A 23,896-nucleotide genomic window follows, 5' to 3' on the forward strand; every position below is an offset into this window, starting at 1 on the left:
CCCAGCCAGGGTCTCTAGGACGACATCACCGGGTCCCCTCCCTCTCCAGTTCTGGGGACCATGCCGAGCTGAGGTGACAGGGGCCCCTTGCCCACCACTCCCTCGGTGCAGAATTGTTGAGATTTTAGCACCCCTAGAAAGGGGGGGGCAATACATCCTTCCGTGGACAATTCTTATGAGGACAAAATGAGATGACGTATCAAAATGGACCTGTAACATGCAGCAGGTGCTCAGCAAGGCGTCCCCAGGGCCCTTGTCCAAGGGACCATACTGCTGAAGAGGCAGGGAGGACACCAGGCTGCCTCCATCCGGTGGCAGGGAAGGCCCCCCGGGGAGGGGACACTAAGCTGAATTTCAGTCTGCAGGGAATTCAGACGGCTGCCTGCCCCTGTCGTCTCAAATGTCCGAGGGAGGAGCCCACACTCACTGTTTCCCCGTCCTGCCCCGCGCCATCTGCAGCCCCCAGAAGCCTAGGAGGTGGGCACCAAAGTGGGGGTGGTCAGCAGTGGTCAGTGGAGGTTGGCTGTCCAGGCTGCGCTCCCAGCCCCACCCAGGCACCAGAGCAGCTCAGGGTTCCCTTCCCCCGGTGTCCCCACTAATGAAGGTTTCTTGCCAGTTTGGGTTTAGGCTGGGGGCTCATCCACGTGGATCTCGGAGGGGGGCGGTCAGAGGTGCGAGCCCCTCGCCCAGCATGGCCGATGGCAGAGCCGACAGGGCCGCGGCATGGAGGCCCACTGGGAGCTGGGAGGGCACACAGCAGTGTGAGTCCCTTAACCAGGTGCTTCTTGCCGGGGCCCTGCCAGGGAATGGCTCCCAGGCAAGAAAGCCGTGCCCGCCGCAGGGCACACGGCCATCCCAGGCCGGGCCCGCGGGGAGAGGGGTCCCACTGCTGACCACTGTCCTGGCCAGGCCGGTCGGCTCCCGGAGAGATGGTGCCAGAACAGGCAGACCGTCCGCATCCTGATGGGGGACAAGCAGCTGCTCCTTCCCCACCCCACCAGTGGGCCCTGGGACACCAGCATCGTTCACACTAGCGAGGAAGGGGGCCACTCTTTACTTAAGTTTGAGGTCCGCCCACCGGACCAGCAGCTCTGAGGGTCCTCGGGGTCCTCGGTGCCCAGAACAGCGGGCGGCACGTTGCAGGCCGTGCTGGAGAGTCTGAGAGCCGCTGGCCTCCACGGCCTCTGCTGTGGTGTGGAGCCGGGGGCCCCGGTCAGCGGGGGAGGTGCAGTCCTTCCCCCGCCCGTCCGGGCCTTCGGGAAGCTTCCGCCCAGTCGGCCCAGAGAAAGAGCAAGCAGAGAGGCTGACCGCTCGCAGAGACCAGGGGGCCGCAGTGCAGCATCCCACCTACCACCAGCGGCCCCCGGCCTAGCGGAGCAGGGAGGGTTGTGGGGCCCTGTGATGGCTTCCGGGGGCTGCCCCGGCCACTTCCACAAACTGAGGGCTGCGAACAACAGAAACTTATTTTCTCCCAGTCCTAGAAGCCATGAATTTGAAATGCAGGTGTTCACAGGGCAGGGCCCCGTCCACAGGCTCTAGGGGAGGGTCCTTCCTGCCTCTTCCAGCTCCCGGGGCTCCCGGCACTCCTCGGATTGTGCCCCCGCCTCCAGTCTCCGCCTCGGGTCACTCTCTCCCCATGTCTGTCTGCATCCCTCCCCTTCTTATAAGGACGTTGGATTAGGGCCCCCCCCCCAACGGCAGTGTGACCTCATCCTGACTGATCGCATCTGCAAAGACCCTGCTTCCCAATCAAGTCATGGGTTCTGGGTACATGTGCATTCTGGGAAACATGGTCTCCCCAGTGCAAGCATCATCAGTAAAAGGCAGGCTATGCCAAGTGTGGCCAGGCATACAGAGAATCAGCGGAGCTGTTAGAAATGCAGAGTCTCAGGCCCCACCCTGGCCCGCAGATCAGCCTGAACAAGCCCCCAGGAGGGCGGATTGGCCAGGAAAGAGCCTTCCACAGCTGGACCCCCCCTCTCCCCAGTGTCTGGGGAGTGCAGTCGAGCCCCGTGCACCCTGTTTCAACTCCCGCCCTCTCAGATCCCAAGAAGGATGCCCCTGTGCCCCCTCCTCACCATGCCCAGAGCAGCATTTGGCCCGGAGTGAGGCCTGGCTCCCCCTGCGAGTTGGCAAGGGGCCTCGGGCTCAGGGGCCCAGAGCTGCAACCTCAGAGCCCAGCCTGCCCCGGCCACAGCCTGGCTCTGCCCTGCATGGGTCCTCCCTGCGCCGTGGGCCTGGGAGCCCTTCCAGGGGCCAGGAGCTCATAATAATAATGGTGATGATGATGGTGGGAAAGCTCCCAAGGCCGCTTCGGGCAGTGGGCCGGAGCCGCCCTTGACTGGGTTCCAGCCCTCACCACCTAGGTGATCCTGGGCAGGTGACGGACGTCCCAGGCGTGGCAGGGGCCAGTGGACAGGAGGACACGAGGAGGCAGGTGTGAGGTTGGAGAGGAGAGTGAGGAAGACGGGAAGGAGCGGGGGAGGCCAGTGCTGAGCGCACCTCAGAGCAGCAAGGCCATCTGCCCGCCCGCCTCCTGTGGGCACTCACGTCATGACCAGCGTCTCGTCCCCCGGCTCACTCAGCAGCCCGTCCACAAACACGGAGGTGCTGGTGAAGTTGTGTGTGCTCCAGGTGAGGCCCTCGTCCACACTGAACCTGCCGAGAGAAGGGGTGTCACCACCGCAGGCAGGTGGGAGCACGGCCCGTGTCCCAGACCTGCTGCCCTCCTGGATCCAGCCCTGCCCGAGCCCCGGCGCCAGCGCTGCCCAGCTGAGGGGGCTGGGGGCCCACAGCAGCCGCCCGCCGGCACTGAGTGGCCTCCGCATCTCCTTAGTAACACTACAGCCAAGGAGTTCTGGGCGGGTTGTCTAGGTACCGCGACGCTGCTTTGCAGCCCCTGGACTGCAGTTATCTGGACCTTGGAACGTCCAGGTCAGCCCCACACAATGCCTGAGCCTAGCCCAGGGGTTGCCAGGCCAGGGACAGAAGTTTACTGCCTCCCCAAGGCATCATATCACGGTGTCCCCAGCTCGTAGTGCAGAAAACTCTTTTTCAGACTAAAGTGATATTGGCTTCCCGGCAGCTCCCCCAGCTCTGCCTTCTGAGTCCAGAGTTCGCACCTGCCCTCACTTCCCCACAACGGCCCTTCAGATGTCTGAAGCTGATCCAAATGCCCTCTCGCCTGGGCACATCCCTCTGGCTTCCTTGCCTGGCCCTGCCTCCTCCAGCTGACTACCTTGTTGATGCTTGAACATCACCTCCTCTGGGAAGTCCTCCCTCCAGCCCCCCGACCATGCTGTGCTGTTATTCCCTGTTTCCCTGTGTCCGCCTGCCTGGCCTGGAACAGCTCCCAGGTGGAGGAGCCCTGACCACCCCGCCCCCGCCCCCCATGCCGGGCCCGCATGGCGTTACTTGAGGATCTTCAAGGGGATGGAGGTGTCCTTGATCGCTGCGATCACGCCGCCGTGGTCCAGGTAGAGGACGTGGTGCTCTTCCTCGAACACCTGCAGAGGGGGCAGGTGACACTCTGAGGGCAGGTCACTCTCTGGGGGTAGAGGCGTCAACACACAGGCTGGGGGCCACCAGCAGAGGCCAGCTCCCTGAGGCAGGGCCAGCCTGAGGGCTCCCCGTGTCCCCCAGGCCCTCCACATGCTCCTCCACGCCACCCAGACTCAGTGCACGAGGGATGAGTGAATGAGCATGGCAGTTTCTAGACCACTGGCGTGAGAACATTGCAAATAAATGCCACAGGCAGCCCTCTGCACAGGAAAAGCCCGCACACCAATATGGCAGACGACATGAAGGTGAGAAAGAAATATGGAAGTCAGCAAACCTCTATTTGACTACCCAGCAGGTGTGCCGCCTCCTCCAGGAAGCCCTCCCTGAAGCCAGGCTGGGTGGGGAGTGTCTCTGGGCTCTGGGCCTGAGCACTTACTACACTATTTGTCATGGTCTCCTCCAGCCAGGGAGCTCCTCCCAGGCAGGGCCTGCCTCTGAGTCCTCTTTTGTGGCCCAGCACGGCTCAGCTCAGAGAGCCGAGGGTGCCTGTGCTCGGGGAGTGTGTGTGGGGATGAATGAATGAATGAGTAAGGGAGTGAATGAATGAACCGTCACTGTCCCCCGGACAGGGCTCACACAGGAGGAGACACCTCTGGTGGCCCTGGGATCGGTGCTCCAGGTCCTCTCTGTTTGGGTGCTGGAGTCCAGGGGGAGAGATGAAAGTCTGGGCCCAGGAATCCTGGGATGCTGGGGGGCGACAGACCAGAGGGGCAGAAGCCCACCGAGGAAAATGAATTCCCAAACAGCCGGGCTTCTCCTCCAGGAACGAGTGAGCTCCCTGTCCCAGGGAATATCCAAGGAGAAGCTAGTCTCCTCTCCGGGACCCCTGGGCTGCCAGGCACAGCGTTAGAACCACGCTGGGTCCTCGTGCTGTGCAGGGGCCGCCTCACAGCAAACACATCTGTCTCCCTGTGCCCGCAGGGCTCTGTTGTTGGCTCTGTTGCTTTGAACTTGCAGAGACCTCTGGCCGCACCATGGGAACCCTCATTCCTGCTCCACTGGGGGCCTACTCCTCTTTCTTTCCAGGGTGATCAGGCCGTTGGGCGGCGGGGTGTGGCAATGAAACCACACACATGGGTTCTCAGAGCCTGGTTGTCCCAGAGCCCCAGGCCCGGGCCTCCCGCCCTCTGGCACAGCTCTGTGCACACGCGGCTGGGGGCTCCTCCCCAGAGGACAGGCAGGGGCAGTGACCATGCCCCCTCACCCCAAAGATGGGGTGCCTCCCAGCCACCCCAGGGCACCCAAGAGCGACTCTACTCTCATTAGCCTGGGACTCTGCAAGAGGGGACTCAGGTCTGACCCCCACCAACAAGTCATTCTGTGGCTTGATCAGCCCCTGGGCAGCAGGGCCCAGGGGCAGGTAGCCTCCCCTTCCCATCTCTCCACCGACCCCCCACCTCCCCACACCCCAGGCTCTGAGGGGACTCCTTGAATGTTTTCTGGTTTGTTTTTTTTATCATTCTAGGGAGCTCGTGTTTTTAAAAGGTTATGTCCATTAAGCAGGACACACATTGCCATTTGTAATTCATATTCTGAGAACTCTCCTCTCAGACACATGTTATTACATCCTTGACAATCTCCCTGCGCTCAGTAGGCTGCCCTGCCTTGGGTGACTGTCCCAGCCTGTCCTCTGTCCCCTCCTCCTCTGCACTCAGGCATGCAGCGCCCCTCCTCTCCTCCCCCGGCTCCGGCGCCCCCACCCGCACCCACCAACGCTAGGCCCCCATCCGCACTGGAACCAATATTCCCCCATCCAATTCCCTCATTCCCAAGCGTGGAATCCCAGCAAATCTGGACTACAGGGGCCACTGTGAGTGTTTTACAGTCGGTTTCTAGAAAATTAGAACACCCTGTCTGTTTCACCCTGGCCTACTTAATCTAACGGGGGGCACGTTTCCCTAATAAATGGACAGATGGTGACATTTCAGGAAGTTTAGGCATGTTTCACGGGTTTTAGGGAAATAGAAACATTCTAACACAGTAAGTCTCTTTTGCCCTTTTCAAAATTCCTGGTTTCTTGCATATTATTAAAAATGTCAGGGCCTTACACCCAGGCTGCAGGTAAATGGGGTACCTTCGGGGCTAACGTATTTGTCCAGAGCGCGACCTGGGGGAGGGGCTGCAAGTGGGGCCTCGGGCACGTATAACCTGCCCCAGAGCAGAGCTCCTGACACTGGAAGGGGAGACGCACATCAAAGTTTAGTGCATTTTCTTAAGTGTTAAAAGCAGGGACAGTCACTCCAGGGAGCTGGTGGACCTGATGAGGGCTTTGGGGCTGGAAACAAACAGCAGGTGTAGAGGGAGGCTGGCCTCTCCTGGGGCAGAGCCTGGGCCAGCTCCCGAGCCACGTGACTGCACTGCCCGGGGACGCTGGGGTCCGCAGCCCACAGCCCGCCCTCCAGGCTGGGAATGTCAGCTCCACGTGGGCCTGGCACTGAGGACCCTGGCAGGTCCAACCATTTCCTGCACAACAGCTTCTCTGCTTTCTTTCTCTTCTCGGGCCACGCCTCGACCTCGAATCATCCCCCCTGAATGTCTCCCAGGCCCCCCAGCCCAGACTCAGCAAGGCTCCTCCCGGCCGGACCCTCCCCCATATTCTCCTTCTCTTCCACGTCTCTGCTCTTCCCCCTAAGAGTCGCCCCTGCCGGGAACCTGGGGATCACCCGTGGGTCCCCGCTTCCTGGCCTCGGGGCTCCCAGGAGAGCTCAGCCCCAGCTTCTGAGACCCTGCGTGGCACCCGCCAGGATGGCACCTCCAGCCCCCACCCTAGCATTTACTCCCATTGCTGAGACCCCCACGGTGACGGGTCTGAGCATGTGAAGATGCGTGTCAGATCTCTAACTCCCCAGCAGTGGCTTGTGAGGCCGACGTTAGCACCAGCTGCAGGGAGCTGTCTGTCCAGCCAGGCCGGCAGGCTGCAGGGGGGAGACCTGTGTCTCGGGACACGTCTGGGAGGGGAGGGCACCAGAGAGTCCAAGCATCAGCAGCGAGTCTTGGCAGAATGGGTGTGTGGGCGGGGGCGCCAGGCCCCCAGCCTCCTTACCTGCCGCCAGGTATGGCCGCAGTCTGACGTGATGTACATTTCTTCTTTATATTCCACCAGCTGTGAGCCCAGGTTACCTGGTCGGGAAGAATAGGGGCAGGGTTGCTCTTAGAATCAGCCCACTTTTGGCCTTACCAAAGTATGTGTCCAGACAGATGCCCACACAGCAGTGATGTGGGCCCTGGGTCTACATCTCCCACACCCAAAGCCGCCCATGTGCACGCCCCCTCTGCATTCTCCGTACACTGACCGGCCTATGGAACCACTGGGCTTGGGCCCTGCATCCTAGTTTGTGCAAGAAGGGATTAACTTTGCAAAGAAAGAGAGCGTCAGGCAGGGCGAGGCACTTGAGGGGTTCACGGGGAGTGAGCGGTTCAAGAACAACTGTGGAGGGCCGATCAGGGACTGGTGAGGAGGCCATGCTCCAGGTGGGCCGGTGTGGGGTCGTGGCGGTCCCCGACAGGATTTACACTGGGGCAGGACACAGCTGGGTTTGCGTTTGGAGCCTGCTCCCCGGGGCTGGGGGCGGGGGAGACCAGAGGTCCGGGGCTGCATGGGAAGTACAGGTGAGAGGCAGGCTAAGCACCCAGGACGTGCTCATTAAATATGTTCGGTGGGTGTTCACAGGAATGTGAGGTGGGCACCAGACCAACCAGATGGCCAGGACGTCCTTAAGTGGTTCACTTAAGCCCAGTACCAGGCTGGCTGATGGGTCACCACCCTCAAGGCCACTTTCTAGACTCCGACTTAAATCCTGGGGTGGTGCCAGAGTGGGAAGATGCCCAGCTCAGTGTCCAAGCCAACCCCAGCCTACAGATGAGGACACTGAAGCCCTTCTGGACTCTAGCCTGGAGCCCCAGAGGCCCCTGCCCTGGGAGGCCTGTACGTCACTGGCCATTCGTGGCATTGTTTATGGGGCACTCTCAGGAGTATCTTATCCAGAGTCAAGTTCAGACGTCTTTGGAAAATTCCAAAGGAGATGGATTGTCCTCAAATAGATGAGTGAATGTGAGTTTTAAGCAGAGTGGCAGACGGCTTGTGTACCTGTCATCTTTGTTGAGGTCCAACCAAGCACCAATATGTTCATCCATCCATTCATCCATCCATCCATTATCCATCCATCCATCCATTATCCATCCATCCATTATCTATCCATCCATCCACCCATTTATCCATCTATCCATCCCATCCATTATCCACCACCCATCATCCATCCATCATCCATCCACCATCCATCCATCCATTATCCATCCATCCACTCATCTCTCCATGCATCCCTCCATCATCCATCAATGCATCCTTCATTAGTTTACCTGTCCATCCACCCACCCATCATCCCTCCATCCCCACATTTCTCTTCATCATCAATCCCACCCACTCGCCCATTCCTGCACTTACTCAACAGCATTTGCTGAGCACCTGCTCTCTACCCAGCCCCTGTGCTGAGCTGTGGGGGTTCTGAGCTGAATAAACCACAGCCCCAGCTCCCAGAGACCTCTCAACCCAGCTGGGGAAGAAGTGTGCCATGAGACTGCGCACAGAGCCAGGATATCTGGAAGCCCAAGGAATCGTGAGTGCAGACAGGGGACAGCTGATGGACCCGGGAAGGAAGGCCATCAAGAGGAGACTCCCGCAGGGAGTGACCTCCAAGCTGGGCCTAGAGAGACAAACGCACGCTGGCCAAGGGAGAAGGAAAGGGCGTGCCCGGTGGAGGGACCGCGCGGCAGAGGGAGGGGCGGAGGGGCTGAACTGGGTCCCCTCTCCCCGCCTGGCAAACAAACGGCGCTGAGAGACGGCCAGGAGGGAGTTGAATGAATAAATGGAAGGACTGGGGTGGGAAGGAGCATTGTGGATGCCGGCAGACACCCCGGGACGCACGCATGGCACGCGGAGCAGCGCAGCGAATGCTGTGGTGTCGGCAAGACTCGGCAGGCGAGTTCCCTGTCTGCGATTTCGTGGCGCAGATGTCTGTCTTCTAAGGGACGCTCTCTGTTTTCCTTGCTCTGTCTACCAGAGCTGTCAGGCTGCCAGTCACCCAACAGGCACGGGGGAAAACTAAAGGGAAATTCACAGAATGTGTCCCCAGGCTGTTAGGGCAGAAGGGCCTGAGAAACATGGAGGCGGTGCCCTCATTCTACAGATGGGGAAACTGAGGTCTGGGGCGACGTGACGAAGGGAGAGGCAGGGAGGCTGCCATGGGCATGCCCTCTCTCTGCAGGGTCTGGCAGCTCGGCTGGGCTCCGTGGTCTCCGTGAGATGGAGTGCGGTGCATGACACCCCTCCAGATCTGCACGGCATGTTCGGGCAGCCAGGAAGTGCATTCTGGGTTTGTGAGGCCTTTGGGCTACGGAAACATTTAAAACTGTGCCTTTGTTATTTTGGTCAAGAATCTGGGGATTCAGCCCATCAGGACAGTGCTTCTGAGGGGCTGAGAGGCAGGAGCGCCCTGTGGGTGTCTGCTCCCCCGGGAGCCTGGGTTGGGTTTCGGGCTTCCTGAGTGACACCTTGCAGGTGGGGCAGGTAATCCCACTCCCCCAGCTCCCGCCTGCTTTCCTGTGAAGACGGGATAAAGCTCTCAGGGTTGGTGCAGTGATTAGGAGCTCAGTGCCTGGATGGAGGAAAGGTCTGGCCACAAAACGGCTCATCCTCCCTTCCCTCCCATCGGTGGCCTGAGGTCTCCTACCCACACCGAAGTGGCGGGAGCAGGTGGGGGCTGTCCCAGCACTGGGCGCAGGATGGCCCTTTAACCTTGACCACAACAAGGAAAGTAAGATACCAGCCGCTGCCTGGCAATGCGCTTTCAAAACACATGCTTTTAATTTTGGAAGATTCTCTGAAGTCAAATAAACCTAATTTTAGCTCGTGTCCTATCCACCCACACGTACTCCCCCCGAAGGAGGCTCTAGTTTACCTGTGTTGACAGCCACGGGTACGACTTTGCTCTGATTTTTTTTTTCTCATGTTAGTTGTATGTGTCTCTCTCTCTCCTTGACTAAACTAGAATCCTCTTCAGGAATCAACACATGTCAGCCATGACTCAAATCATTCTCCCATCCATCCATTCCTCCCTCATTTGATCCATTCACCATTCTGTGATCTGTCCTTCCATCTGACCATCCAACGGCCCACTCTTCCAGCCACCCACCTATCCGTTTGCCCATCCTCCACCGTTCACCCCTGCCCCGTCATCCGTTGGCCAACCATCCATCCATCCATCCATCCATCCATCCATCCATTTTCCCATGCAGCAACATGTATCACGTGCCCACTCTGTGCCACGCATTGGAGGTGTGCCATGATTGCTGAGCTCCCTGGAGACGTTGCACGCCTGTCCCTCAAAAGACACAGCAAGGCCCCAGGCCCACAGCCACCCAGTTTTCCCCTTGAGGACGGAGTTCCCCGAAGGCACTGATGATAACCTCCTACCTGCACCCATGATGAGGCCCGGGGCAGTGTCTTTGGTGTGCACGGTGCCTGACACGTAGGGGTTGTCTGCCCATCGCAGGTGGAGGTGGAGGTGGCAGTCCGGCTGCAGGGGCGGGGGAAAAGGGGGCCAAGGTCAGCACTCGGGTGGGAGACATGTTCCCAGGAAAGGTAGGACTGAGGCATTTCAGGTGGGAAGGCAGGGCCAGGAGCATCTCGGAGGAGGGGATGGAGGGCAGGAAGGAGGCTCTGGAGCTGACTGCAGGGTGGAGGCCATCAGGTCCAGGGGGACTGGTTGTGGACAAAGCCAGTCGGGCTTTTCCAAGGGAGCGTCCTCCCAGCACGAGAGAGCACGCCCAACATGTAGTGGACATTCCCACGGGCAGTGCCCGGTCACTGAATGTGACTCCTGGAGCCTGCACCCCCCTTGGCCACATCCATCCGTCTGTCCATCCATCCATCCACCCATCCATCCATCCATCCATCCAGAACCTTTCCCGGGGGCCTCCTGGTGGCAGCGGTAGGTAGCCCAGGCGGCAGGGAACGGCTGTAGGACACGCCAGCAGCCCTGCACCTCCAGTGAAGAGCCCACTGGCAAGCATCATGTGTGCCCTGAGGGCAGCCCTGGGGGGGTGCCCTGGCGGGAGGGGCAGGAAAACCAGTCATTATAATCATTTCAGTGGTGACTCACATGGATGTGTCAGCACTGAGCTCAGCACTGCACGTCACTGACGCTCTCCACATCCCTGTGTCACCAGTTGAGGAAACTGAGGCAGAGAGCATCTAAGCAACCTGCCCAAGGGCAGTAGTGGGGCTGGGGCTATGACCCAGGCTGCCTGGACCCAGTGTCCACACTCTGAGCCTGCGGGTGACTCCCTGGCACGGGATGCACTTCCAGGCCAAACTGGGTCAGGAGCCTCCCAGAAGGATGAGCGGAGCAGTTTCCTGTCTGGCCACTTGGCAGGAACATACCCCCTCCCCCCCCCATCTCCTCCTGGCTGCCCACACCCCAGCTCACCCCCAGGTGGGACTGGGGGTCCAGGGAGGACAGATGAGCTGAGAAGGACGTGTCCTGTGAACTGTGGCCTCCCCGAGTGTCCCCAGACCTCAGGGGCTCGAGGTCGCAATCTTGCCTGCACCCTCTGACACCCCCATGACAGACTACAGAACCATGGGACCAGGTCCCAGGCCTCCACACAGCACCTTGGGGGCACTGGAGGCTGCACGGGGCAGGGACCTGTCAACCATGCCCAGGGCTGCCCGCACAGAGCACCGCAGCACCTGCTGCTTCTTTCGTCCTTCGGGGACGTGAGCCTGGGAGGTGGGGTCTGGGGTTCTGACTGGCCAAGCCCACCTCAGTAACACCGGAAAGGGAGCAGGAGGACCACCAGAGACCCCGCCACACACCAGACCTCAGAGGGGGTCTTGGTTAACAACTCTGGGATCAGCCTTTCCGGAGGCCCCCATCTGGGGGCCTGGAATATGTGGGGCCATAGAGAGGGCTGGGGTTTGAATCCTTATATCCCCCGAAAGCTGTGTGACTCTGGAAAAAGTGCTTAGCGTCTCTGAGTCTCTGTTTCTTTCTCCACTTCACAGTATTACTGGATTAACACAGCACAGCTTTTGGAGAGAACATCGGGGTCCAGCCCAACCCCAGACAAGGTTTTGCTTAACGGCTTACTTATAAGAAAAGGATTAGTTTCTTTGGCCCTCTTTTTTATTTCCTGGAAAAATCTCCAGTTTAGAATTACCGTGGCACCGAGCCCCCAGAGAGCCCGCTTTTAACTTGGGAGACGCCACTAATTTTATGGACACCTCTGGGCCTCGGTCTCCTCATGGTGATATCAAGGCAGCGGTGCCTGCCGCGCACGCCTCCCAGGGTGTGGGAGCGACCCTGCAGACCCCACTGTCAGGACCACGTTCTACCATCTGCTGACGTCTATCTGAGAGATGCAGCTGCTCCTCCTTTTATGTTTCATGGCACTTTCTTCGGGCCCATGGACGGAGCACATTTTAGATGATCCTAAGGGACAAGTGAAACCGTTCAGTAAACTGGACGTCGGCCCAGGTCAGGGGGCACCAGGTGGCAGCCCCGGGGCCTGGTCCAGTCTCTGCAGAGACAGGAAGCCAACTAGTGCAGGCTAGGGGCTGGGCGTGGGGTGGGGGGTCGTGGGGTACAGGGTTGTGGTGTGGGGAGGTGTGGGGTGGCTGGGCGTGGTGTTGAGGATCATGGGGTGGGGGCGTGGGGTGGGGCGGCGTGAGGTGGGTAGACGCAGGGTGGTGGCGTGGGGTGGCTGGGTGTGGGGTGGAGAGCATGGGGTTGTGCGGTGGGGGGTGTAGAGTGGGGGTATGGAGTGGGGAGCTGCAGAGTAGGGGTCATGGGGTGGGGATCGTGGGGTGACTGGGTGTGGGGTGGGGTCGTAGGGTGGGGAGTCGTGGGGTGGGGGGTCATGGGTGGCTGGGCGTGGGGTAGGGGATCCCCTGCTGCAGCTGAGCGCAGAGTCACTGAGTCAGCGGAGGAGAGCCCTGCGCCCAGTCCAGGAGCACTTGGATCCAACAGGACAAACCCTCCCCACAAACCCATGGGGTAAGACTTTGCCTGTTGGGGTTTTCTCCGGACTTTTTATGACTGAAAAGCAGATTGGTGAGTTAGTATCTTTGGTGAGACCATTCCGTTCTCTCCCCGTCCCCGCCCTGTGATCAGACACTAAGGGGCAGGGAGATTTCTATGACCTCTGTGGGCACAGCCGGCTCCCGGGGAGGGGTACCCCGGCACCCATGACCTCTGTGGGCAGGGCTGGCTCCCGGGGGTACAAGGGAGCTCTAAGTCAGAAGAAAAAGGAGCCTCACCAGGGATGAGGCAGAGAGGGGAGGTGGCACATCCCTGCTTCGCTGCCCCTGGTTTCCTGGTGGGCCAGGTGGGGCCTGGAGCAGCCTGCACTCCCGGGCTGGCCTCCCTGGGCTGCCACCAGGCTTTCCATGTCCCCTGATGCGCTGTGCATACGGTACCACTGTGTGGGCAGTGAGCCGAGCGCCGCAGAGTGTCCTGCCTCGTAGAACCTGGCCGCCTCCCCCTCCCCGGCTGCTGGAGGCTGTCCCGGCTGCCAGCTATTTGTCTGGGCCAGAGGTGGAACCTCCTCAGGGTTCTGTGCGCTCAGCTGTGACCCATAGGATCCTGGCAGGTGCGAGCAGAGCTGGGGTCCCCTTTGGAACCACGGAGGGCCTACTGACAAGTGTCTTCCCGGGGGTCCTAGAGCTGCTGGGGTGCTCTGCTGGAGTCTGACAGCTCGACACAGGCCTTATGATCGCCCACCAGCCACATGTGGGCTGAGCTGATGGAGGGCTGGGTGGGCAGGGTGAGGCAGAACTGGGGGGGCCGAGCCCAGGGCACTCAGGCCCCCTGCAGTCAGGGCCAGGGCTGTCAGAGAGGGGCCGGGGCGGGAGCCTCCAAGGGGAAGCTGGTGTCACAGCTGAACATCCTGTCCTAAGAGGGGTGAGCCCGGGGCCCTGCAGGGCTTGTGGGGGTGCGAGGCGGGCCATGCAGGGGAGGCGCACAACACTCCCAGCACCCCCTTCTTGGCCCCTTCCTGACACAGCCCGGGTCTGAGAAGGGCTGCAGAGTGGATGGGTTTTCATTCTGAATTAAGACATAAACAAATTCAAACCACTTCCAAAGAGGATTTATCCTCCCTAAACAGATCTGATCCCGACACTCATCTACGTCCCCAGTCCCCATTCTCGGAAGGAAATCTGCCCCAGCGGAGAGCCAGAGTTGAGAAAAGACCCGGAGTTAAGAGAAAGAAGACACATCACACGTGCGTTGGGGTCCCCGTGATGACTCTTCCACTGCACGGAAGCTAAAGATTGTCAGGAATATGCCCGATTACTGTTATTTCTGGGTGACCCGGGGATGGCTGTACCTTCTCTCCCTGGCTATACATTTCCATATTCTGCAATAAGCGGGAACCCCTTTTTCGAGGAGAAGTGAGCCCTCTGTTCGTGCAGAGGACGTGCGGCCGAGTGAAGGATGCAGACAAGAGACCCAGGTGAGTGGCCAGGCCTGGACCTCGCTCTCTCTCGCCTGGAGGTCACCGGGCTCTCCGCGGGCTCCTGGGGCCACACACGCCACCAGCCTGCTCCCACTTGTGTCATTTTAAAGCGAGGACATGAATCTCACGAACGGTATCTCCTCACTGAGCTGCATAATTGCAGACAAGAATCTATTCTTAGCAAAAAACTTGCTTTGACAGATTAATATGGCTTAACTTTGCTGATGATGATACAAAAAGGAGCCCTTCACAGCACTCCCGTTCTCCGAAGACTTTGTACAGCGTCAGGAAATTACTTCTTCCCGCAGGTCGACAGGTGTTACTCCCCGCCCCCCCCCCCATGGGTCTCGGTGGGAGGGCATCGCACCCAGGCTGGGCACGGGCCTCTGGGTGGGGGGTGAGGGGCAGCCCAGGCCTGGGCTCACCGAGCAAGGGCCATCCCTGCCAGGCTGGGGCTGCTGCCCTAGGGAGGGCTCTTGGGGGTCAGCGTCCCCGAGGAAGAGGGAGGCACAGATTCTTCCTGGATCATTTCCACACCGTGGCCGGTGGGCCAGGGGCCTACCATATTCAGAGGCCCTGCAGAGAGATCCAGGCAGGATCCCGGGAGGGCAAGGTTAGGTGTGTTGATGTATTCCAAACACCCAGAACAGCGCCTCACACATAGTAGCTACCCATATATCTTCGTTGGACGAATATCCCTGTAAAACAGACACTGTCCTTCTTTCTGTATTGCAGAGGGACAGAGCTATGGATGGGCTCAGGTCATCCCCAGAACGTGGTCCCTACCTGCAGGGACTTACAGTCAAGGCCAGTGGAAAACAGAGAAGCAAGTATGCCCAGTGGAGGCTTCTCAGAGGAGGGGTATCTGGGCAAGGTTTTCAGGCGTCAATAGGAGTTTGATGGATGAAGAAAAAGGAAAAGGCATTCCAGGCCACTGGACAACATAAGAAGGGGGGCAGTCCAAACGGGAAGGGACGTGCCCTGCCCTGCCTGCTTGCTCTGTGCAGCTCTAACTCCGGACGCCACCCCATCCCACTTGGAGCAGCCCCCTGCTAGGGAAGGCCAGGTGCTGGTGCTGGTGGTGAGCTCTCCGTGGAGCAAGGAGAGGTGGGTCTGCAGGGCACTGAGCAGCCTGCCTCAAGCCAGGGCTCCTTAGTGCTTCATCTTGTCATCCTCACAGACATGGGCCTGCCTGCCATCCACACCTCCCGGGGGCCAAGCCCCCCAGGGCAGTCAACGTACTAGGGCAGCCTACACGGTTGTTCATGTGAGAGGACCCCGGGGATAGCGGGACCGGCCTAGAGCTCAGGACATCTGGGCTGTGGTCCAGCCTGGCCGCTTATCCCAGTCCTCACACCACACACACAGAGGCAGCATGCACTTCCCTCCATGCGGGCCCATGGATTTAGCAGGTGTAACAGGCTTGCCGTGTGCTTGCCTGCTTCTGCTCACCCTCTGGCGCCTCAGCCATCACCATGACAGGGAGCCAGGGCTGGTCCCAGGAGGAGGAGGAGGAGGCCTGATACAGGGAGCAGACCCCCTCCGACATCAGCCAACACCCACATTTGTGATGAGCCCAGCCCAGATCTGGAGAATGTGGGACTGTTGGTGGCAGTTTGTTACGCAGCAACGTTGTGACCCATGCTGACTGATGCACTTTCCCTCTCTGACCTCCAGGTAACCCTTCCGTAAAGCAAGGGGTTTCACGGGAGCCTCTCTGCCATGCCCAGAGATGTCTGTGGCCCCTGGCTCTCAGATGGCCCTTCTCAGACGTCCCTACCTGAGCCACCCCAGGGAAGGTGTGGGATAGGAGAGGCACTTACCGGCTCACAGTTGGTGGGTTTTCCATTCATGTCCGTGCTCGGCGGCCTCAGGTGAGCCCAGTCACGGCCCTTATTGTAGGTTATAAGTGTCACTACCTTCCCATTGATTTTTTGGTTCGCCAGGAAGACTCCTTTCACCCCTCGGACCTGGGACAGCAATACAAGAAGTGTCGTAAACACGTGCCTGGAGCCCTCTGACGACGGAGTATCCATGTGCCAGCCGCTTGCTCAGCACTCTGCCCGCAGGGCCGTGTTTCATGCTGGCAAGAGCCCCAGAGCTGAGGCTGACTGAACACTCTGGAGGTGCATGGGGCTCGGGGGTCAAGGGATCCCTGACTGTGGCCCCCAAAGCCTGGGTGCTCACATGACATGGAGCTGTCTTCCCAGGCCCAGACACTGGCCATCAGACAGTGAGCAGAGCCCTGGTCGCACCAGGCCTGTGTGTCACGGTCACCCCGTCTCCACCCCAGAGCTCCCGATTCAGAGCCCTTGCCCCCCTCCACGGTACCCACAGGGCCTGGGTCATTGCTCTGGACTCCCCTCCAGACTCGCTCAGCTCAGCCCCCCATGTGGAAATACCAGGTAGTGAGGACACAGGGTGGGTGCTTACCACAGCCCCGCCTCAGCCAGGGACTCAGGTTCACCTTGTCCCCTTTCTCAGAGTTTCCCAAGTGCCCGCGCAGTGACCCAAACACAGCCAACAGCCGGCTACTGAGCGGGCCCATGACAAAGGTCAAATATCAGCAAATGCCCGGAGGTCAGCCTCCTGATGCCACAGAGGCGGCCTCTCCCCGCAAGTTCCTTATGAACACACAGGGGCCTCGGGGCCACAGCTACCGAGACCCGTCCGCGTGGCCTCCCGTGTGCCCCTCCGTGGGCAGCATGTCACTGCTTCTCAAGGTGAGCCCGAGAAAGCGGAGCCTCCAGGAGCCACGGAATTTACCCAAGGTCCCAGGCCGAGGAATCTGCTTACATCAAGGTCACGATGCACGGTTCCCGAGCGCCTTCTCTGTGGCGGGCCACCTACGAGCTCCCCCCAACGCCTGGGGCAGGCCCTCCCCACGCTCAGCACACAGGCCTGCCACGTGCCACCCTCCCCACCCCCCCACCCCCCCGCCATGTGGGGAGAGCGCGGCGATGGAAGGAAAGATGGACGAGTGGAGGGTGGACGCGCCTCCTGCAGCTGCCGTAACAGAGTAACACAGTTACAGTTCTGGAGGTCAGAAGTCCCGTACGGGTGTCCCCGGGGTCGCAGGGCTGGCTCATCCTGGGGGCTCCAGGTGAGAATCGAGAATCCTGTCCGGGCCTCTCCCAGCTTCTGGAGGCCCCAGCTCTACCGCCGAAGCCGGTGGGGCGGCGTCTCTCTGGCCTGCGGCCCATGATCACACGTGTCTCTCTGACCCTCCCTGTCTGCCCCCCTTTCAGGGACCCCCGTGATCACAGAGGGCTCTGTCAACCCTAACTGCCCCGTGCCACGCACGTCTGTGCAGGCTGCCGCTCTGGGTGGGAAGGGTGTCCAGCGCCCGGTCCACCGACGAAGCTGGGGCTGGTCCCCCCGCGGTGACGGCCCGGGGCGTGGAGGACCACGGCCCCTTCCCCCACACATGGTGACGTCGCTCTGCCTCCTGCTCCCCTGGGGCCCAGCGCTGGCTCGAGGGGCCTCCCCGACATGCTCAGGGCAGGCCGGATGCGCATTTGCCCAGCGCGGGCTTGCTTCATTCTGCAGTGGCGACTTCCTATCCCGCTGGTCTCCATGAACACCCAGCAGCCAAGAGCACGGACCCCCACGTCTGGGCACCAGCAGATGACAGGTGCGGGCTGTGCCCTCCGCAGGCTCTGAGCCGAGGTGCACCAGCCCGCAGCCTCAGCGTGCTCACCCACAGCCCCGATCTTCAGGGCGGTGTTCACTCCCGCGGCTGCAGTAACAAAGCACCACAAACCGGGGGGCCAGCCGGAAATCTCCTCTCCCACAGTCTGGAGGCCGGAAGTCCAAAACGGAGGTGTAGGCAGAGCTGCGCTCGCTCCAGAGTCCCCGGGGAGGACCCTCCCTTGTCCTTCCAGCTTCTGGTGGCTCCAGGGGCCCCGGGCTTGTGTCCGTGGCTCTCCAACCTCGCCCCCGTCTTCACGTCCCTGCATCTCCTCTTCTGACCCCGAAGGACACTTGTCATTAGATCTGGGGCCCAGCTGGACAATCCGGCATGGTCTCATCACAAGGTCCTTCACTTAATGAGCGCCACAAAGACCTTTTTTCCAGATAAGGTCATGGTCACAGGTTCCAGGGACGGATATGGCCATATATTTTGGGGGGTCCCCATTCAGGCCACGACAATGGCTGCCTTCCAAACTGTGGCCAGGGCCCTTCATGGGCAGGGGCAAGACTGGGATCCCCTGAACCCCCATTCCTAACCCAAGTTCCAGCACGGAGGCACTCAGGAAAGGGTTGCTGTCCTCCCTGAACCCGGGGTGCACCGTGCTGAGGTCCTAGCTCAGGGGCATGTGAAAGTCCAGGCCTTCTGGGGCAGTATCTGCCTGGGACGGCTGCTGGACACGCCATAGGAAGAACAATAACCATGACAACAACTGGCTCGTGTGTGGGACCTCACAAGCTCGATTCTGGGCCAGGTCCTTCCTGTGCATTAGCGCTAATCCCCAGGAACCGGGTGAGCAGTGGAGAGCTCGCTGAGTGCTGACTTGGCACCAAACGCTGGTCTCCGTGTTTAAGGAGGACTATGTCCTTGAAACTGCACAGCAATCCTATGAGGAAAGTAGTACTGCCATCCCCATTTCTCAGTGGGGAAACGGAAGCACAGAGAAGTTAAGTAACCTGCCTAAGGTCACACAGTAAACACATACCAGAACTGGGATTTGAACACAGGCAGTGCGGCTCCAGAGTTGTGCTTGTAAGCACCACCCGTGACCCCTGTGAGCTGGATTTCAGAGAAGAGATGTCCCCTGTGAGGACACCCAGCAGGTGGGCGGCAGGCGTCACCTTTGCTCCTGGCCACTGTGAACCTCCTCTGGTTCCTCACGTCCTCTCACTTCGTGGTCGTTGTCCACAGATGTTCCCTGGTTCCCCAGCTGGCTGATTTCTGCTCCGCCTCAACTCGGTCTGCACCCCCTCCTCCAGGAAGCACTCCCTGACTCCCACCCTGGGCTGGGCGACCGCCGCTGGGTGCTGGCACACGGGATCAGAGCGACTGTTGGGAGCTGGTCTTCTCACGGAGGCCGGCAGCTCTGGGAGGGGCGGGCTACTCCCCCCACACACCCCGTCCCTAGGGAGGGGCCCGGAGCCTGGTGTGCGGTCCAAGCACCACAGGCCCCTGTGTGCGGCCCCCTCGTCCTGGTCACCCCTCCTGGGCCACTGTCACTTGCGCCCTGTCCCCAGCGGCTTGTGGTGCAGTAGCCGACACCTTTCAGAGCCGGGCCTGGGACGGGCCCAGTGGCCCCCCTGGAGATTGTGCAGAACAGGGCCCGGGGTGTGGGGCTTCCTCAGGCAGGATGAGGCCACCTCCAGCAAATGGCAGGGGGCCACCGGCCGTGTTCCTCTGGGTCCTCCAGCGGGGAAGTGAGCACTGACCAATGGGCTCTCGTTGTGAACAAGTGATCTCATCCATTACTTTCTTGGGGAAAATGGTTCCTTGCTGCTCATTAGCAGCTCAGAGGTGAAGGCTGGATCCCCAGGTCTCTCCGGGAGGCTGCCTCCCACGCTGGTGAACACAGCTGTCTGCCCCAGGCTCTGGTCGCACCCACAGACACCCCAGCACTTACTGCAATTAGGGCACTTGCTGATGTTCCCACGGGCGGGGGCTCCCCGAAGGCAAGGCATGAGGAGAGAGCGTAAAGGTGAAGGACAGAGCGGGGGAGTGCTGGCTAAAAGTCTGGAGCCAAGCCCAGGGCGGACAGGCCTGGGCTGGTTCTGGTTTCCTTGCTTGGTTTCCTGCGTCTGTCCAGGCAGGTTGCTCACCTTCTCTGAGCTTCAGGCTCCTGACCTGGAAATGGGCTGAGCGGCCCCTCCCTGGCTCTGGCGTGGACCGGAACAGAGGTGGTGACCATGGGAACCCAGTCCAGGCAGGGCCCAGGGTCATGGATGTCCGTGGAATCCAAGTACAGAGCGAGACGGTGCGCGGGGGCACCTGGCCTGGGAGTCAGGAGCCCCGGTTCTGAGCCTCCGATCAGGCCCTCGCGTCTGAGGAGAGCAAGTGCAGGCTTCCGCAGGAGACAGCTGAGGCAGGGACGAGTGCAGGGGGAGAGGCGGAGAGGCAGGGTGCTCGGAGCCGCCGCCTCTGTCCCTCAGGCCAAACCCCACCGTGCCCGCTTTCGTGCCTCGGAGCGCGAGCCAGGAACGGCTTTCCAGATGGTGGCCCGCGATCGTGTCTACCGTGAGGACCGCTAACACGGGTCCCCGAATCAGCAAAATAGTACTCCCCAAAGACTCTCATCCTTCTCTGTGGTAGCTCTGTATCACAGAGAAATCACACTCCAATATTAAATTTGGAATTTCATCAAAAGGACGAAGTTTTCTCTCTTGCTCTGAGAGCATCTACACAGTACCCTCTCAGCCTTCAAAGCCTCAAATACGCGGTGCTTTCCCGAAACAGTCACAGACCTGAGAGAGAGGGCTAGGGATGAGTGGGGGGCCGGGGGAGAAGGGAGGAGGGGAGAGGAGAGAGCCAGGACAGGGTGAGGCCTGGCCCCACACCCGACGCCTGGCACCGGCGGGCCGCGGCCCCCGATCTCTCCCTGGCGCCCCACCTCGAGAATGTCGATGAGCACGCTCTCCTCCGCCTGCCGGGAGCTGCGCACGTCCTCCAGCACCAGCACGTAGTGCACGCCGCGTGGGTCCGACTGATACAGGTTGTAGGTGTCCGTCTGGTACCACTCCCGCATGGCCACGAACACTTGGTTCCCGTCCGTGCTGATGATCTGCAGGTCCTGCGGACACGCGGGGAGAGCGCAGCGTCAGGGGTGGGCTGGGGGCGGGGGTGGGAGACGGAGCCCCGATGGGATGGGGCAGGGCTTAGGTCTGGCGGGGGGCTGGTCCCGGCTCCCTGGGAGTCAGGCTGACCTAGAGTTTCATCCTGATTCTGCCTCAGCCTTGTGACCCGGGACACGTCCCTTTACCTCTCGTTTTCCCACCTCCAACATGGGGATGACGATCTGGTCCTCTGCAGGTGGTACAGGGTTGTGGGAGGGATGGCCCAGGCACGGAGCGGGGCACACTGAGGCCTCCGCCTCCCAGCCCCACGTCAGGCTATCTGCCTGTCTGTCCCTGCATGTGCGGAGGACTTCTTCCTCCATGCACCCCCAGCGGTCGCCTCTGGGAGGCAGGGGACGGGCCTCCCCTGCAGGCCCATCCTGAGGATCAGGTCAGTCATCTCTGGGTTCATTCACGCAGCATGCATTCATTAGGGACCTACTGTGTACCAGGCACTGGGACTCAGCAGGGACCACAGGCGGGTTCTGCCCTTGGGAACATACCCTGGGGGAGGGAGGACTGGATTAAGGCACTTGGCAGTCCTCTCAAGACTCGGGGCTTGGTTCCAGATTTTACCATCAGAAACAGAACAAAACCTAATCACATAAAAAGGAAGAAAAAGGAACCCAGGGCCATCCTTGCTCCGTTTTCGTTTTCTCTCCCAGCCAGCGCCCAGTGCTGTGTGGGAGGCCCGTGAACACGCCCATTTCAAAGCCGTAACAAGCTTTTCCTCTCCAGCGTCTATGACTTCCCTTCTATCACCCCGAAACTTTTATTGCCCTGCTGGCAAGACAGCTGCCAAGACACAGGCGCTGAGGATGGACGCATGAGGCCGGGTCACGCCAGCCAACACCTGCAGAGGAGAGGTGGTCCCCTCAGGCCCCGCCCCGTGCAGGGCTGCTGCACTTTGGGGGGATGCTTCTCCCTATGTCTTCCCACCTGGTAGTAGGGCATGGGTGGACAGGTGAGCCTGTTTCTCTAATAACACACCAAGTCTCTATTCTGTCCAGGGGGGCGTGGCCTCCAGCAGAGGGAAGGACTGGCTGCCTGGGTGGGACGCAGTGCTGATGCCCCCCCGCCCTGCCCTCCCCGCCCCTCCCCTGTGTTATACGGACAAAAGAAGGGGCCTTGCAGAAGAGGGATACAGTGTTGTGAAGCCCCGACCATGCACCTCCCAATCAGGGCAGCCCCTGGCAGCACGAGCTGGGGCCCTTTGTCTATAGACTTAAATCTAACATGCAGAAGTGACTGGAACCAAGAAGCTTGTCACCAGGAAAGACTGTTCAGGTCCAGCTACAAGTAGCCAGCAATGCCGTCCCTAGAGAGACCTGATACTAACATTTAAAAATGTGTACCTTGGGGCCTTTGCCCAAGTGTGATTCATATGCTGGTTACCTCATCGAGGATCCTCGTATGTGACAAGCTGCTTCTGTATTGCTGTTTTCAAGATTCTTTCTCTCTTTCAGTGGTTTGATTACAATGCATCTTGGTGTGCAACTCATTGTGTTTCACTACTTGGAGGTCATCAGGCTTTTTTAGACATTTATATTCATGTGTTTCATTAATTTGGGAGAGTTTGGGCCATTGCTTCTTTTTTTAAAAAGATTTTATTTATTTATTTGAGAGAGAGGGAGAGAGGGGAAAGGAAGAGGGAAACTCATGTAGACTCTGTGCTGGGTGCAGAGCCTGACACAGGGCTGGATCACACGACCCATGAGATCATGACCGGAGCCAAAATCAAGAGTCGTATGCTTAACCAACTGAGCCACCTCATTGCTTCTTTAAACAATCCCCCTGCCCCCATCTCTCTCTCCTTTCCTGGGATGCCCACAATGCATGTGTTCGTTCACTTGCTGCTGGCCCGCTGGCCCGTCAGATGGTGCTCACTCTTCTTCAATCCCTTTGGCTTTCTGTCCCTCTGACTCCTTAACATCAATGGTCCCACCTTCAAGTTCTCCGAGTCCTTCTTCTGTCTGTTCAAACCTGCTTTTCAATCCACCCAGGGAATTTTGCATTTCGATTATTGTTTGTTTTAGCTACAGAATTTATTTTGGGTTCTTTTTTATGTTTTCAATCTATGTCTTGGCTACTTCTATTTTGGTCATTTGTACCTTGTTATCTTGACTTGCTTCACAGTTTGCTTTAGCTCTCTGAGCATCTTTAGGAGAGTCGTATTAAAGTCTTTGTCTGGTAGGTTCACCATCTGGTCTTTTCAAGGATAGTTTCTGTCGCTTTTTCTCCTTTGATTGGATCATATTTTCTTTTTATGCCTTGTAATTTGTTGTTGTTGTTGAAAAGTGGACACTGTAATCTAATTATGTGGTAACTCTGGAAATCTGGTTCTCTCCCTTCCCCAGGGTGTGTTGTTTTTTGTTTCTGTACCAGGGATCAGTCTGAGGTAGAAACTCAAGTGAGCCTGAGCTTTTCCCTGGGCATGCATGGTGACTTTTCTAAATTTGAACATACGACTGGTTGCCTTTGAATGTCATAGTCCCTAAATGTCCAAGGGGGTGGGGGGGTGGAAGCAGGCTCTGGTCCTTTAAATCCCTCAGAAACTGCTTCGGCTGGTGCTGGCTGGAGCAATGGCTGTCCACCAGGATGTCTGTACCGTCATGAGCAGAAGCAGCAATCTACCCCCAGTGCAGATCCCCAGTATTCAGAGAAAAAGGTCCCCGTAGCCACCCTGGCTCCTGCAAGTGATTTGCAAGCTGCTCTGGGCCCATGAGCACAGCTGTCTGCCACAAGGCTGGGGCAGGGGGGGTGAGGGGGGCGCGTGCTGGGGCTATCATGGGAAGAGCTAAAATTGTGGAAATCAACCTTGATTTACTGTCCAAACCTTCCCCTGGAGGCTGCAAGCCCTTGAATAGACTCCAGAGTTCTAAAACAGGTGATTTGGACTGATTCTGCAGAAGCAACTGTTGCCTAAGCGAGAAGATGGGGGGGGCTGGCACGCTCTACCACCATCCGTGCCGTCCCATCCTCCTTCATTCTTTTTTTTTAAAGATTTATTTATTTAAGAGCG

General features: G+C 59.4%; 1 protein-coding gene across 1 annotated transcript in view; it reads right to left on the reverse strand.

The window, feature by feature from the left end:
• Window positions 1-23,896, reverse strand: part of SORCS2 (sortilin related VPS10 domain containing receptor 2) — a 451,696-nt gene that overhangs the window by 27,078 nt on the left and 400,722 nt on the right. Inside the window, exons 9-14 of the mRNA XM_045881528.3 lie at window positions 20,652-20,831; window positions 15,900-16,046; window positions 10,031-10,133; window positions 6,605-6,681; window positions 3,415-3,506; window positions 2,551-2,658 (exon numbers count right to left, since the gene is read on the reverse strand). Of these exons, the coding sequence (XP_045737484.2) occupies window positions 2,551-2,658; window positions 3,415-3,506; window positions 6,605-6,681; window positions 10,031-10,133; window positions 15,900-16,046; window positions 20,652-20,831 (707 nt within the window). The remainder of the gene's footprint in view (window positions 1-2,550; window positions 2,659-3,414; window positions 3,507-6,604; window positions 6,682-10,030; window positions 10,134-15,899; window positions 16,047-20,651; window positions 20,832-23,896) is intronic.

Source organism: Mirounga angustirostris, unplaced genomic scaffold (genome assembly GCF_029215605.1).
Source record: "Mirounga angustirostris isolate CCGP_5_RB_7025 unplaced genomic scaffold, mMirAng1.0.hap1 SCAF_2, whole genome shotgun sequence".
Lineage (NCBI taxonomy): Eukaryota > Metazoa > Chordata > Mammalia > Carnivora > Phocidae > Mirounga > Mirounga angustirostris.